At 39.8% G+C, this 14,435-nt stretch overlaps 1 protein-coding gene across 1 annotated transcript; it reads left to right on the plus strand.

Moving 5' to 3' along the window:
- Positions 1-7,343: 7,343 nt before the first annotated feature.
- Positions 7,344-14,435, plus strand: SNRPF (small nuclear ribonucleoprotein polypeptide F). The gene is made up of 4 exons (XM_089674132.1): positions 7,344-7,500; positions 10,222-10,347; positions 10,953-11,017; positions 14,265-14,435. The coding sequence occupies exons 1-4, from the start codon at positions 7,498-7,500 to the stop codon at positions 14,329-14,331; spliced, it is 261 nt and encodes an 86-aa protein (XP_089530258.1). The 5' UTR covers positions 7,344-7,497; the 3' UTR covers positions 14,332-14,435.

Below are 14,435 nucleotides of genomic sequence, written 5' to 3' on the forward strand. Positions count from 1 at the left end.
CCAATATTTAGCATAATTTAAACCACACCCATTTTTGGCAAACCACCATCCTCTTTTTTGTGTTAAGCCACACCCATGAATGAATGCCCCATCACTAATTAACATATTGCTCCACCTACACTGTCTTTCTGGACATACAGGAAAAAAAGTGTCCCTAAAATTTTTTTTTGAAATGTTGGAAACTATGTCTTCGCTGTGTGAATGTAACATTCCCCAATATTTGGTGCTAAGAGAGAAAGAACTATAAGAACAATTGCATTTTTGGACATCTACTGTACTGGTTAAATGAAAATCGTATGATCCAGTATTGTACGATAAAAATTATCGTGCTTGTCCCTTTTTTTTTTGGACGATTGCTGTGTACTTATAATCAGATTTTTGTACGATCGCTTTAAAAGCAGCATTTTTCATTTGATATTCTGATCGTATGTGCATGGCATTAGTCTAGGTTCACATCTATGCGTTTTCGTCTGCATTTTGCAGAAAGGCACATCAGTCCATTTAACATGATTTCCAATGGGACACATTTACATCTCCGCGTTTTCACCTGGTGCATTTTTTGGAAAGGGTCAGGGACTTTTTTTAAATGCAAAACTTGCGTTTTTGGTTCTATAGAATTCAATAGAGGCGCTGCAGAAAAGCACGTAGTACCTTTTTGATGTGTTTTTTTATGCGTTTTGTGGTTTATTCTGCCCAGCAACAAGTTGAAAAAAAAAAGCATCGAAAACGCACTGCGAAAAGCACTGCAGAAACAGATCAAATGCAAACTGCATAGGTGTGAACCAAGCCTTACACTGTAGGCTAAGAACTTTCAACCAGCAGGGGAAATAATAGGAGGGAGGTTTCTGCAATGTGTACAGTCATTGGAGAATCCTGTTCAAAAGACCGAATGAATGAATGAATGGGTGTGCCTGAGCGAACCTCCAGCTGCAGTGTGAAGTGAAAAAATTAGCTGTGGTATTAATATTACTACTGCTACATGTGACAGCTTTCTCCTGGTTTTCAGGCAGCCGGCACCAGCTGGCATCTTAACAATCAGCAACTCATCCCTGGCCAGCATATTTAGCTGTCAGCCAGGGATTCCCAACTGACAGTTGACAACGGGGATAATGTGAAAAAAGGAAAAAAACGTGTGAGGTCCCTTTCAAAATTATTCTAGGCCCTTTAGGTCTAGAATGGATTTAAGGATTTTTTTGAGGAGCCCGTAAATAAAACAAAATGGCTTGAGGTACCCCCAAATTCCATACCAGACCCTTTGAGTCTGGAATGGATTTTAAGGGGGAACCTCATGCAAAAAACAGGGAAAAAAATGAGGGGTTCCCCCCTGAAATTCGTACCAGACCCTTATGCAAACAAGCAGCCTGGGTGGCCAGAAAAGAAGGTAGTGAGCATGCTGCTCCTTTCCCTCTTCCTGCATCATACCAGTACACATGCCCTCCTCATTTGGGGGGGGGGGGGGTGCCTTGCAAATGGGGAATCCCTGAAAAAGCACCTTTTTGATAAGGACAAAGTTCTCTTCCCCACAACACAGTGGTTAACAGATAGCTCTATGTTTTTTAATTCTTATAGCTGGTACCAACCTAGACTAGGTGAGCTGTATCAAACACCTTTTCATTGATTTCAGATGTCTCTTATTTAAGAATTCTAATGTAGCCCTCTTTTAGGGGGTCATGAAAAAAGGCCCTCCCCATGCAGGATGTTGCCCTAAACTTGTAGATAAATAAGCGAACCAGAACCTTAACTAAGTGGAAGAGTGGGTCTGATAGTAAAGTTGTCAGTGCCTCCACCCAGGAAAGGGTACTATGAACAGGGGGTTTCCCTTCCTGGGACATTAATCACTAATTTAATCAAAGTAATTGGGAGCAGGAAGAACTATTGCAACCAATAAATAACATTAAAGTACACTGCCTTGAAAAAGTATTCTACATTTTGTCACGTTACAACCAAAACCGTAAATGTATTTTATTGGGATTTTATGTCATAGACCAAAACAAAGTGGCACATAATTGTGAAGTGAAAGGAAATGATAAACGGTTTTCAAAATTTTTTACAAATAAATATCTGAAAAGCGTGGCTGTCATTTGTATTCATCCTCCTTTACCCTGATACCCCTAACTAAAATCTAGTGGAACCAATTACCTTCAGAAGTAACCTAATTAGTAAATAGAGTCCACCTGTGTGTAATTTAATCTCAGTATAAATACAGCTGTTCTCTGAAGCCTCAGAGGTTTGTTAGAGAACATTAGTGAACAAACAGCATCATGAAGGCCAAGGAACATATCAGACAGGTCAGGGATAACGTTTTGGAGAAGTTTAAAGCAGGGTTAGGTTATGAAAACATATCGCAAGCTTTGAACATATCACAGAGCACTGTTCAATCCATCAACCAAAAATGGAAAGAGTAGGGGCACAACTGCACCCTACCAAGACATGGCCAACCATCTAAACTGACAGGCCGGGCAAGGAGAGCATTAATCAGAGAAGCAGCCAAGAGGCCCATGGTAACTCTGGAGGAGCTGCAGAGATCCACAACTCAGCTGGGAGAATCTATTAGTCGTGCACTCCACAAATCTGACCTTTATGGAAGAGTGGCAAGAAGAAAGCCATTGTTGAAAGAAAGCCATAAGAAGTCCTGTTTGCAGTTTGCGAGAAGCCATGTGGGGGACAAAGAAAACATGTGGAAGAAGGTGCTCTGGTCAGATGAGGCCAAAATTGAACTTTTTGATCTAAACACTATGTGTGGTGGAAAACTAACACTGCACATCACCCTGAACACACCATCCCCACAGTGAAACATGGTGGCGGCAGCATCATGTTGTAGGGATGCTTTTCTTCAGAGTTGATGAGAAACCTGTTAGAGTCTGCAAAAGACTTGAGAATGGGGTAGAGGTTCACCTTCCATGACAACGACCCGAAACATACAGCCAGAGCTACAATGGAATGTTTTCGATCAAAGCATATTCATGTGTTAGAATGACCCAAAGTCCAGACCTAAATCCAATTGAAAATCTGTGGCAAGGCTTGAAAATTGCTGTTCACAGACATTCTCCATCCAATCTGACAGAGCTTAAGCTATTTTGCAAAGAATGGGCAAAAATGTCACTCTGTAGATGTGCAAAGCTGCTAGAGACATACCCAAAAAGACTTGCAGATGTAATTAGAGCGAAAGGTGGATCTACAACGTATTGACTCTAACAAACCTCTGAGGGTTTCACAGAACAGATTAAATTACATACAGATGGATTCTATTTACTAATTAGGTGACTTCTGAAGGCAATTGGTTCCACTAGATGTTAGTTAGGGGTATCAGAGTAAATGGGGCTGAATACAAAAGCACGCCATACTTTTCAGATATTTATTTGTAAAAAATGCTAAAAACCATTTATCATTTTCCTTCCACTTCACAATTATGTGCCGCTTAATGTTGGTCTATCACATAAAATCCCAATAAAATACATTTACATTTTTGTTTGAAAAAATGTGGAAAATTGCAAGGGGTATGAATACTTTTTCAAGGCACTGTATATGTAAACACGCACCTTGTAAAACAACCCATTCAGTTTAAAATAGAAATGAAAGGGAAAACATTTATGTATAGTGTATATATACAAATATTATAAATGCCTTTTTTCCCTTTAATTGATTGCGTACCCTCTGTTCTCAACCTTGTATGTCAGGGAGGAGAAACGGCAGTACATTGATTTTCTCATTGAATGGCTGTACAGGGGAGGCGTGTTAGCACAAGTCTGATCATTGGATGAGAGCAGGCCGAGTTCTCAGCATGGCTACAGAACTGACCACAATTTGCTTTCATGCCTAGTATGGTCGGTCAGTTTTTAATAGGAAAGCAGAGTGACTGGCAGGAACACCAGGGATTTCACATAAAGAAAGCAAAACAAAGAGAACAGGATACTTTTTCATACAAGTACATGGTATAGCAGGCACATATCAGGAATATAAAATGTTGGGTTTACATATTCTTTAACCAAGTGAACATAGATGCACACCAGTACAGAAATGGTACAAGCTTTATATAACAAGAAATTATTAACAGTACATGAATGTAATGTGCTAAAAGGTATTATCAACAAAAGGGCCCGACAGGAGTCCTGGTGAATTTGTGCACATATACCCGGGAATATATAGTTATTAGTAGAGATACCTTGAGATGAATGTTATAGCCACGTCCTGTTCCAGCAAAGACCAGTTGCAGGAGCCCCTGAGGATGATGCAGCTTTTGTCTTTGTGTCCGAGACCTAAAGAGAAAATCGGTAGTTGAGTGGTATACTTCAACTGTTGTCCGACCAGCCTGGAATGGGATTCCTCACTGGAAGGAACTGTGGTGTGCACTCGAGATCAGTCAGCCATCTAACTCTGTGGTTTAGTTCCTCCATAGCAGTGTATAATAGTCTCTTCTAGTCCAGAATTTAGTAGCATGTACAAGACATATGGCCTGCACCACCTCCTTCTGGGACCTCCAAGCCAACCAAGGGCAGGAAGTGCATCCATAATATATTTACATGCATTTACAAATCTGGACAGAGTAGATCCATACAGTAGCTTTTTCATTTCCTGTTTGTAATGCTCTTTGAAAGGTCTATATATTATAACTTGTACCTACAGAATTGTAAGAAGTCTTGTTACTCCCATTCTAATATCCATCAGTGATTCCAAATGAGTAACTAATTAAAGTGGAACTTTAGTCAGAAAATTAAATTAAGTCCTTCTAGATCACTTCAGGCGGACTTCTTTTGCAAGTATATCCACTTTAACACTGCGCTATAGCAGATAAACCGCTACAGCGCAGCTCTCCAGTTCTGGGTGGACATCCCTGGACGTCCTTCCACGTGCTCACCTACCATGCACCCCTTGGGTCGCGCAATGGAAGCACTTTGCGACCACTGTGTGCCTTGTACATGTTTTTTTCACACAAATAGAGCTTTCTTTTGGTGGTACTTAATCACCACTGGGTTTTTTATTTTTTTCTAAATAAACTAAAAAAGATAAAACATTTTGAAAAACACATTTTTCTTCATTTCTGTTTTGACATTTTGCAAATAAATAATTGTTCTTCATAAATTTAGGCCAAAATGTATTCTGCTACATGTCTTTGGTGAAAATAACCCAAATCAGTGTTTATTATTTAGTCTGTAGGAAAGTTATAGAGTCCACAAACTATGGGATAAATCTCACAAAATATGTATACAACAAAGGAATAAGTGAAAAATTAAATGCTGCTGTTCAAGGATTGACTAAACATCAACATAAACGTAATAATAATACAGCGCAAATAATCAAATAATCAAAATGTGAAAAAATATATAAAAGTCCACAAAAAGTCCCAAATTAAAGTCCAATGTCCCAAAAAGTTGTGCAAATTTTTTTTATAACTCAAACTTCATAAATTTTCCAGCATGCTCACATCTTCTGTAAAAAGCATTTTAATGATCCACACTCCCCAAATGCTGTGAATTCCCAAGCTAGTATAGCTTTAAGATGCAAAAAGACAAGCCTGCAGGTGGGCTGTGGTATCCTCAGAAATGATAATATTCTTTATGCGATTTCTCACTGACTCTCCTTCCCAGATTTTTCCACATATAGCGATAAAACATAAAAGAAAAAGATGCCAATGATATATTACTATATACCGATATAAAAATATATTTATATATAAAGTGCCAAAACACCTTCCTTATACTCACAAGGTGGTTGAACACTAATTTTAATAGGATTTTTGTATCTCCCAAATCACAGATGATAATCCACCCTTATCTTCCTCCAAGCTCTCACTCCTGAATGGACGGATGGATGGATAGGGGTCAGGGGCAGACTGACCATTTGGAAACTGGGGCACTGCCCAAGGGCCCAGGGTCAGTAGGGGGCCCCATAAGATGCCCCTGGTACCTTTTTCATAGGCTTTTTTAAGTTTTGGCAAAGACACAGGGGCCCCATGATCCCCTATTGCCCGGGGGCCCCATGAGTTGTCAGTCCGCCCCTGATAGGGGTACTTTATGATCAGCTTGTTACTCTCAAGCCTTTGCTCAGGATTCCTCCTTGGAAAACACAAAAAGAAAACACAAAAAGAAAAAAAGTAATAAAAAGAAGAAAAAAATTAAAAATCATTAAAAACATTTTTTTTATTGTTACCAGTGAGTGTCCCTGATCACCACCATACCAGTTATATGATGATGCTGTATGGCAGAGGTGACAGTATGTAAAAAAAAAAAAATTGTGATTTTTTTTTTTTTTTTACATTTCTTCATTTTCCAAGAAACAATTGAGTACTGTCCGTGATACTTTTTTTATTTTCACTAACATACAATTTTCCTTGGCTTACCCCGAATGCATTCTCATGGATGGATGGATGAAAGATGCAAAAGAAAAAAAAACACCAAAACAGCGTAATACTAATAAAAAACTTTTTAATACTCAAGTGATGCTCCAAATGCACTCACATTTTCAAACTGAATAAAAAACCTTTTTGTTTATAAATCAGGACTTCTCAAACTTGTTCCAATAGCCACTCTGACAATTCCAGCTAGGCAGACACAATTGATCAGCTTTGGCAAAGAACTGGCAAAATTGTGGAATCAAACCTCTTTGCCCACACAAAAGATGGCCATGGAACACCGCATCAGTGTGCGTTCCACTTACCAGATGTGACGTCACACGTACAGGGTCGGAACCGGAAGTGATTTTTATATAAAAAGGCTTTTTATTTAGTTTGAAAATGTGAGTGCATTTGGAGCATCACTTGAGTATTAAAAAGTTTTTTAATAGTATTACGTTATTTTGGTGCTTTTTTTTCTTTTGCATCTTTCAACCATCCATCCATGAGAATGCATTCGGGGTAAGCCAAGGAAAATTGTATGTTAGTGCAAATAAAAAAAGTATCACGGACAGTACTCAATTGTTTCTTGGAAAATGAAGAAATGTAAAAAAAAAAAAAAAAATCACAATTTTTTTTTTTAACATACTGTCACCTCTGCCATACAGCATCATCATATAACTGGTATGGTGGTGATCAGGGACACTCACTGGTACCAATATAAAAATGTTTTTAATGATTTTTAATTTTTTTCTTCTTTTTATTACTTTTTTTCTTTTTGTGTTTTCTTTTTTTAATCAGAGCAATATAATGTTACCATAGTAACATTGTACTATGGGGAAGTGATCGTTTTTTGTTTATTTTTTTATACATTATGATTGCATAGGATAATGCAGGGGCGTGATACACTATGGAACTACACCGTAATGGCCAGCAGAGGGTGCTATTTCCGACATGAACGCTTAGCTGCATTTCAAACCTCCTAGCACAAGAGGGAGCATTTCTCCGTCTCTCTATTCCCTCCTGGCTATCTGGTCTTCCCTTCTCTCTGCTCTCCCTCTCGCAGCCATTTCCTGCTCTCTCGGGCGGTGTGTTCTCTGAGCATTCCGCGGGGAAATTTTTTTCTTCGTTTCACTGATCTGTAGATCAGCGGCGGCTTCAGCGGCAGAATGGTGAGTATTGGGGAGACGTCCACAAGGCTGGAGGGAGGTGTGGGGGAGCGCAGTCACCTGTGATTGGGCACGGAGCCTCGAGCATGTGATCCTTCATTCACTGCAAAGGGCCGATCAGTAACAAAGCACATGGTGGTCTCCTATAGCTCACGTCCATACACACACTTCCTCTCCGACAGTCTATTTCCACTTGTAGGATGTGGATGTGTACCAGAGTTAGTGATGGTCAGGGGACCAATCCTCAATGAAATACTCCATGTTCCTGTATGAATGAGTCGTGTCCCATTTGGGAGAGTTCTCTTCACTTCCTGTCCTGTACACACACAGGAAGTAAGAGGAGATCCTCCCTAAGTGCCTGGTCATACCAGTGCGTTTTCAGGTGTGCAATGAAATGGCATTTAGTGAATGTCCGTGTCTGAACGTGCGATTTGCTGCAGTGCGATTTATAAAGTATTCTTGCATGACTCTTTTTCTGCAGTTTATTGCGATTACACATACATAGAATATAACAAAAATTGCAATGCAATTGGCAAGAAATAGTTGAAAATCTTTAGAAATCACACTTGAAATTGCACACAAATCGCATGATTTTAAATGGCGGCACTGTGACTGGTGACTAATGTTCACACCATAGAATCACAGTCTGGATGCGTTTCTGTTCGCATGTTTTGATGTGTTCCTCCCCTCTCTCTTCAACTTAAGGACATGCGTTTCCCATGCATTTTACTGTGTTCCAGTTCAGTGCAGAAAAAGTGCAGCATAGTCTACTTTTTTTTTTTTTTTTTAAATATGGAACACACTGGAACTGACCTTACTTGTGTGAACCATGTAACCAACTATCCATGCATTTTTGATGCAGAAAAACCCCCCCACTGGACTGCATGTGGTGTGAATCAGCCTTAACCGCTTCCCGTGTGCCCTATAGCAGAAATAATGCTACAGGGCGGCATGGGTGCGCAAACTCACGTGTATATACATGAGATTTAGCATTTCTGGGTAGGAGGCAAGGCACGTGCACTACCTGCGCTGCCATTCACTGCTGCAGCTGTCAGTCACCAGGTCCAGGCCTGTGATTGACAAGGAGAACTGTTTGTAAACAAAACAGTTCTTCCTGTCAGCTTGTGCACAGCATAGCCATACAAAGCAGTGTGCTTGCAGTGAAAACTAAAAAAACAGAGCATGATGTGAAACAGGACACAGCACACAGTGTTTGATTGCCCCTCAAGTTAACCCCTTCCTGCCCACTGCCATTAGTACAGTGTCAGTGTTTTTGTTTTTTTTATGTAGCTGTATGTTTCTTTCTATTACCATAACTTACCACCAAGGAACAACCCCAAATAATTTCTCCTGGTGACCACAGTGATACCACATATGTGCATGTTTTTGTATCCATAGTAAGGTCCAGAAACAATAGTGTACATTTTTTTTTTATCCTACCTAAAACAAACTGACACCAATGAAAAGGCGTTTTATTATTTTTTTTTTTTCTTTCTCAAAATATACTGACCCTGATCTTTGACTCTTAACCTTTGAGAGCAACGCTAACCCAGATCAAACCTTGATCTAGCTTTTTTTTTTTTTTTCTTCCTTACACACTTGTTTACATCTTTTGCTCCTTCAAGGAGAGAAAGATACAGTGCATCTTTCTCTCCGTTCAGAAGAGAGAGAACACATGGGGCAGGCTATCACAGCGATCAGATAAACAGGAACTGGAAGTCCCAGGTCCCGATTGTTAATTTGAGACCCAAGGCTTTTGTTTTATTTGCTTTTTGCGGCATGCTCCCAGCAGAAAGAGAGGTGCATGTATATGCAGCCTCAAGGATAAAGAGTCACTTCCACAAATGTGTTCTGATGTGTTAAAGGTTGTTGAGGGAACATGTTAGGGCTGGTTCACACCAGAGCGCAGTGCATGAAAGGCACATTCTGCAAGCATCTCCCACACCATGCACAAAATACACTGCCTTTGCAGTCTATTGCGGTTGTTAATGTAATGCCAACAGCACCCCAAATGCAGATCACAAACACAGTGCATTTGTGGGCATCACATCAGTCACCTGACCGCTGTTATAGCCTCTGATTGACTATCACAGTGATCAGCCCACTGCTGTGTTTTTCTTCTTTGAGTGGAGAAAAAGATACATTGTAAATGCTAGATCAGGGTTTCCTCAAGGACAGTGTATTAGGTCGGATTAAAAAAAAACCCTACATTTTTTAAGTATTAGCTGGTGTGTTTTTAGGTAGAATTTAAAAAATCAAGATGCACACCATTGTTTTTGGGCCCTACTATGGGTACAAATAACATACATCTATGGTATCACTGCGATCATCGGAAGTAGGAGAATTTATTTTAGGTTGTTCTTTGGAGGTAAGTTATGATAATAGCAAGGAATATACAGCTAAATTTGTTGGGTTTTTTTTACTATTCTGTGTCAGTTTTTCTTTGATGATAAAAAAATCAAGAGATATCCATTACCATTTATCAAAGCTCAATTTGTCCTGAAAAAAAAATCCATCTGGATACACTACGTAGTTGTGATGACATGTACAGTTTTTTACTAACACACATAAAAGTTGCACAATTATGTTGAGGCATTAGGATTAGTTTTACCCTCCATCATGAAGGAGCTCATGATGTACAACATAGGACAGCAAAAGTCAAATTCTAGCTATGCGTAGACTTTCTAAACATGCTGACATTTTTATTTGTTTTTTGCTTTCTAGAGTTTGCCACTAAACCCAAAACCATTCCTTAATGGCCTTACTGGTAAGCCAGTAATGGTGAAACTGAAGTGGGGTATGGAATACAAGGGATATCTGGTCTCTGTGGATGGCTACATGAACATGCAGGTAATACTTTTTCTAGCAAACAATGCACTCTGAGAAATAAGTTTCATACTGCTGATTGCAGAGGTGTAGTGCTAGATAGTATAGCTCGTGGTTTCTCAACCAGGGTTCTGTGAAATCCTAGGGTTCCTCCAGAGACTGCTAGGGGTTCCTTGAGCAATGACTAATTTCTGCCTCTCAGATAAGTCCCCACTGACATTGATCTTTTTCGCTATCTATAAGTGGTTATTCTTCCCAATGACCACAAGTGTAAGGAGCATTCTTCCCACTGATTAATGTATCATGAGTTTTATATATAGTCATGTTTAGCAGGGGATCCCTGGGACCGGAAAATTATTGTAAGGGTTCCTCTGTGTTAAAAAGGTTGAGATAAGGCTGGAATAGCTTATCAGTGTTGCCTAGCTGTTACTTTGATTCATCAAGTAAAATAAATATGATTCTTCCAGTACCTGCCACTAGAAGCTGTCACATGAGCAAATTCTTTCACAAGGCACTTAAATTGTGAGCATTGCCAAGTACCAAGCATAGCAAGTACAAGTACTACCATCGTATAAAGTGTTAACTGTACCAAGAGATATAATCCATATAAACACGTGTTTCTGTTGTAGCTTGCCAATACAGAAGAGTATATTGATGGAGCATTGTCTGGACATCTTGGAGAAGTTCTAATAAGGCAAGTATCCAACTTCATTCCTACTCTGGTGTAATATAAAACAAATGCCACAATATTTTGTAATAACGTCCAACTCCAGTTAAAATATTATTTATGGTTTTGGATTCCGTGTTAACCACTTGCCCTCCAGAGGATTTACCCCCCTTCCTGACCAGGCCATTTTTTGCAATGCAGCGCTGTGTTACTTTACCAATTGCGCGGTCATGCAACACTGTACATAAATTACATTTATATCTTTTTTTCCCTCACACAAATAGAGCTTCCTTTTGGTGGTATTTGATCACCTCTACGTTTTTTTTATAATTTTTTGTGCTATAAACAAAAAAAGAGCGACAATTTTGAAGAAAAAAAAAACAATACTTTGCTTTTTGCTATAAAATATATCCAATAAAAAAAAATCAAATTTCTTGATAAATTTAGGCCAAAATGTACTCTGCTACATGTCTTCGCGGAAAAAAAATTCCAATATGTGTAAATGAATTGGTTTATGTGGAAGTGTGTAGCATCTACAAGTGTGTGTGAGAATATATATGAATTTTTATTTTAATGGCGGTGATCAGTGACTAATAGTGAGACTGCGGCGAGCATTCTGACACTGGGTGAGAACTCACTAATTGCCACTGACATCCCAGTGATACTAATACGGTGATCAGTGCTAATAAACAGCAATGACACTGGGCAGCAAGGGGTTAACATCTGGGGCGATCAAAGGGTTAACTGTGTGCTCTGTGTTTTACTAGGGAGACATGCTGTTTTGTATTTCTGCTGTGCAGAGAGGTACAAAATAGCATGTCCAGGAGAGAGATCTGTGTTGTTTACATACAGGTTTCTCCCCTGTCAGCTTTACCAGGTGATTGCCGAGTGTCGGCCAAGAATCGGGGGCCGGGGACCCGGTGATTGACATCCTTAGCCACCAATAGCGGCAAGGGTTGGGCCGCTCACACCCTCTACACGGAAATGCAAATCATGTATATGTGTGTGTGTGTGTGTGTGTGTGTATATATGATTTTTGCACAGTCCTGCTACCCTGTAGCACTACTTCTGCTATAGGGTGGAGGGAAAGTGGTTAATGCCTCTCAGCTTTTTGATGCTGTCTGTTTTTTCTGCCATTCTTTAAATGCTGCTCTCCCATTGAAAAGCATTCCCCTCCTATTCTTCATCATCTGGGCAGGAAGTGAGTGGAAATCTTTCTGTCTAGGTGGAATAATGCAGAGAAAGTTTTTTTTTTGCCTAAAGTTGAAGTTTAGGTTTTTGCTGTAAATTTACATACTGTATTATGAAATTTAAGTGTAGAAAGAGGATCAAGAGCGATAAATGAGTTTCCTACTACTATTTACTACATTGGCATGAGATGGTATGTGTAAAGATCATGTGATTATGGTCTATTCAAAGGTCTTGTGTCCCTTTCATTCTGTAAAGCGCTGTGCAAACTGTTGGCACTGTACAAATCTTGAATAAAATATGGTTATACCCACTCAAAATATTTAGGGGTATCCTGCTCTTTAAAAAATGTCCTCTCTAATACAGTATTAAAACCAAAACTGTAATATATTTTAGCTTACCAATCATTAGATGTGGTGGCTGCATTAGTTCTCTTTTTTCCCCTCTCTGTTTTCTCCTGGTGATCTGGCCAGTAATACACCTCCTATATTGCATTGCCCCGACTCTGAAAGAATGAGCACCGGGAGCACATTTGGACAGCAGGTTCGTCAGTCTGGGTGGAGGGGATGTGGATGTACTAGGTCATGCTTTATAAGCAGTTACAGCAACCATTTTTATTTTCCTTTTATAAATAAGTTTACAGAAATGAATAAAAGCTGATCATTGTAATCACCCTTGTCAGTGGTAAATAGTTTGTCCCATCCATGTAACTGCTACAGTTACATGGTGTTTACACACACTTCCGGTGGCTGCAGCCACTGGGATTTTGTGTCTATCTGACAAGCCAACTATGAGCTGTCAGATGGAGGAAAAAAAGTGTGTTTTTTACTGAAACCCCCTAGACTGGGGCTTAGCAACCAGTACATCTAGGCTAGGTGTTGGACAGATTGCAATCTGAACTTGCAGACCCCCCATCCTAGAGCATCAAACCGAGTGCAATACAGGACTACTTGTAAAGTTGGAGCTGTAGTAGGGATCAAGAGCCACATTAGCAGATGCCTCCTCTGTAGTGCTGGCTCCCGTCCCAAGTGATGCCAACTGCGCTCCACCTCTTTTCCCGGCTAACGGTCTTCAGCAGCAGGAAAGAAGAGATCTTCAGGTCAGTGTGAAGCAATACACTGGGAATAATAGTATATGCCTGCTTTCACACTGATGAGCTGCAGTTTACCCACATTGCGGGTGCAGTGCAGTTTACCTGCAGTTTTCCTGTGGGTTTCCTGTGCTTAGCCACAGACTTCGGGTTATATCCTTCGGGTTTGGCACGCTTTCTGAAAGTGCACCAAAACTCCATACAGATGCGGGGCAATTGCAGAGTGGAGGAAGAAGTGGGTACCTGGTTTTGACTGTTACCTTATCCCACTCCAGTATTTGTAGCTGTTAACTTTTAGTTTTTTTTTGGGGGGGGGGGGGGGGCCTGGAGCTCCTCTGTTTAAGATCCCCTGCTATCTCCAACATTGGTCCAGAAACGAGGTTGTGAACTTATGAATCTGTGAAGGAGTTCTGTACCACCTTTTGTGGTGATCCTGTAATTACGTTCTTGAATCCTGGTACAAATGGCCAATTTGTTTTGATGAGGAGATACTTTTCTAGAGTAGTTTGGTGTGAAGGTATTTACTGTAGGTCACTCCCAGTTTACAGGTAGTCAGCATAACACAGGCCTGATTTCTTCCTCTGATTTCTGTGTCCTGCACTTCCTTACACTCCTCTCCTATCTCACATTATAATACCCTCTGTTTACCTTTAATTAATCTCCCTCTTCCCATTGTATACTCTGCTTCCCTACTTCCATTCCCCTTTGCCATCGGGTACTGTCATTTACAGTCCCCCTGTCCCAACTTCAAATTCATTGCTTCCCCGGTCTACCCTCACTTATGGTTTCCTCCTCTTGGTGAACAAGCGCTTTCTGGAAAAGCAGCATGTAATAGAACATAACAGATTTTCTGGGTTTACTTTAAGAATACTGTGAGAGGTACAAATTAACATGGTCTATACTGTTTGGCTTACCAAATAACTTTTGCTGCAGAAGAAATTGTTTTAGTTGCATATAAAGGAGAGTGATTCATTCTAACAATGTCTTTTCTTTTAGGTGTAATAATGTATTGTATATACGTGGAGTAGAAGAGGAGGAAGAAGATGGTGAGATGAGAGAATAAAGCAATTTCCAAATTAGTTTTGTAAATTTATTTTGAATCTTCACTTTTGAGGTTATTGTTTTTTGTATGTTTTGTTAAGAAAAATAAACTGATTTTTTTTCACA

The sequence above is a fragment of the Staurois parvus genome, unplaced genomic scaffold, assembly GCF_062004578.1.
Source record: "Staurois parvus isolate SC_StPar_1 unplaced genomic scaffold, SC_StPar_1.0 ptg000147l, whole genome shotgun sequence".
Taxonomy (NCBI): Eukaryota; Metazoa; Chordata; class Amphibia; order Anura; family Ranidae; genus Staurois; species Staurois parvus.

Bases quoted from the DNA above. Each gene is read 5' to 3' on its own strand.
- SNRPF (XM_089674132.1), top strand. The intron at 10,348-10,952 runs GTAATACTTTTT...TTTCTGTTGTAG, and splicing joins ATGGCTACATGAACATGCAG to CTTGCCAATACAGAAGAGTA. The intron at 11,018-14,264 runs GCAAGTATCCAA...CTTTTCTTTTAG, and splicing joins CTTGGAGAAGTTCTAATAAG to GTGTAATAATGTATTGTATA.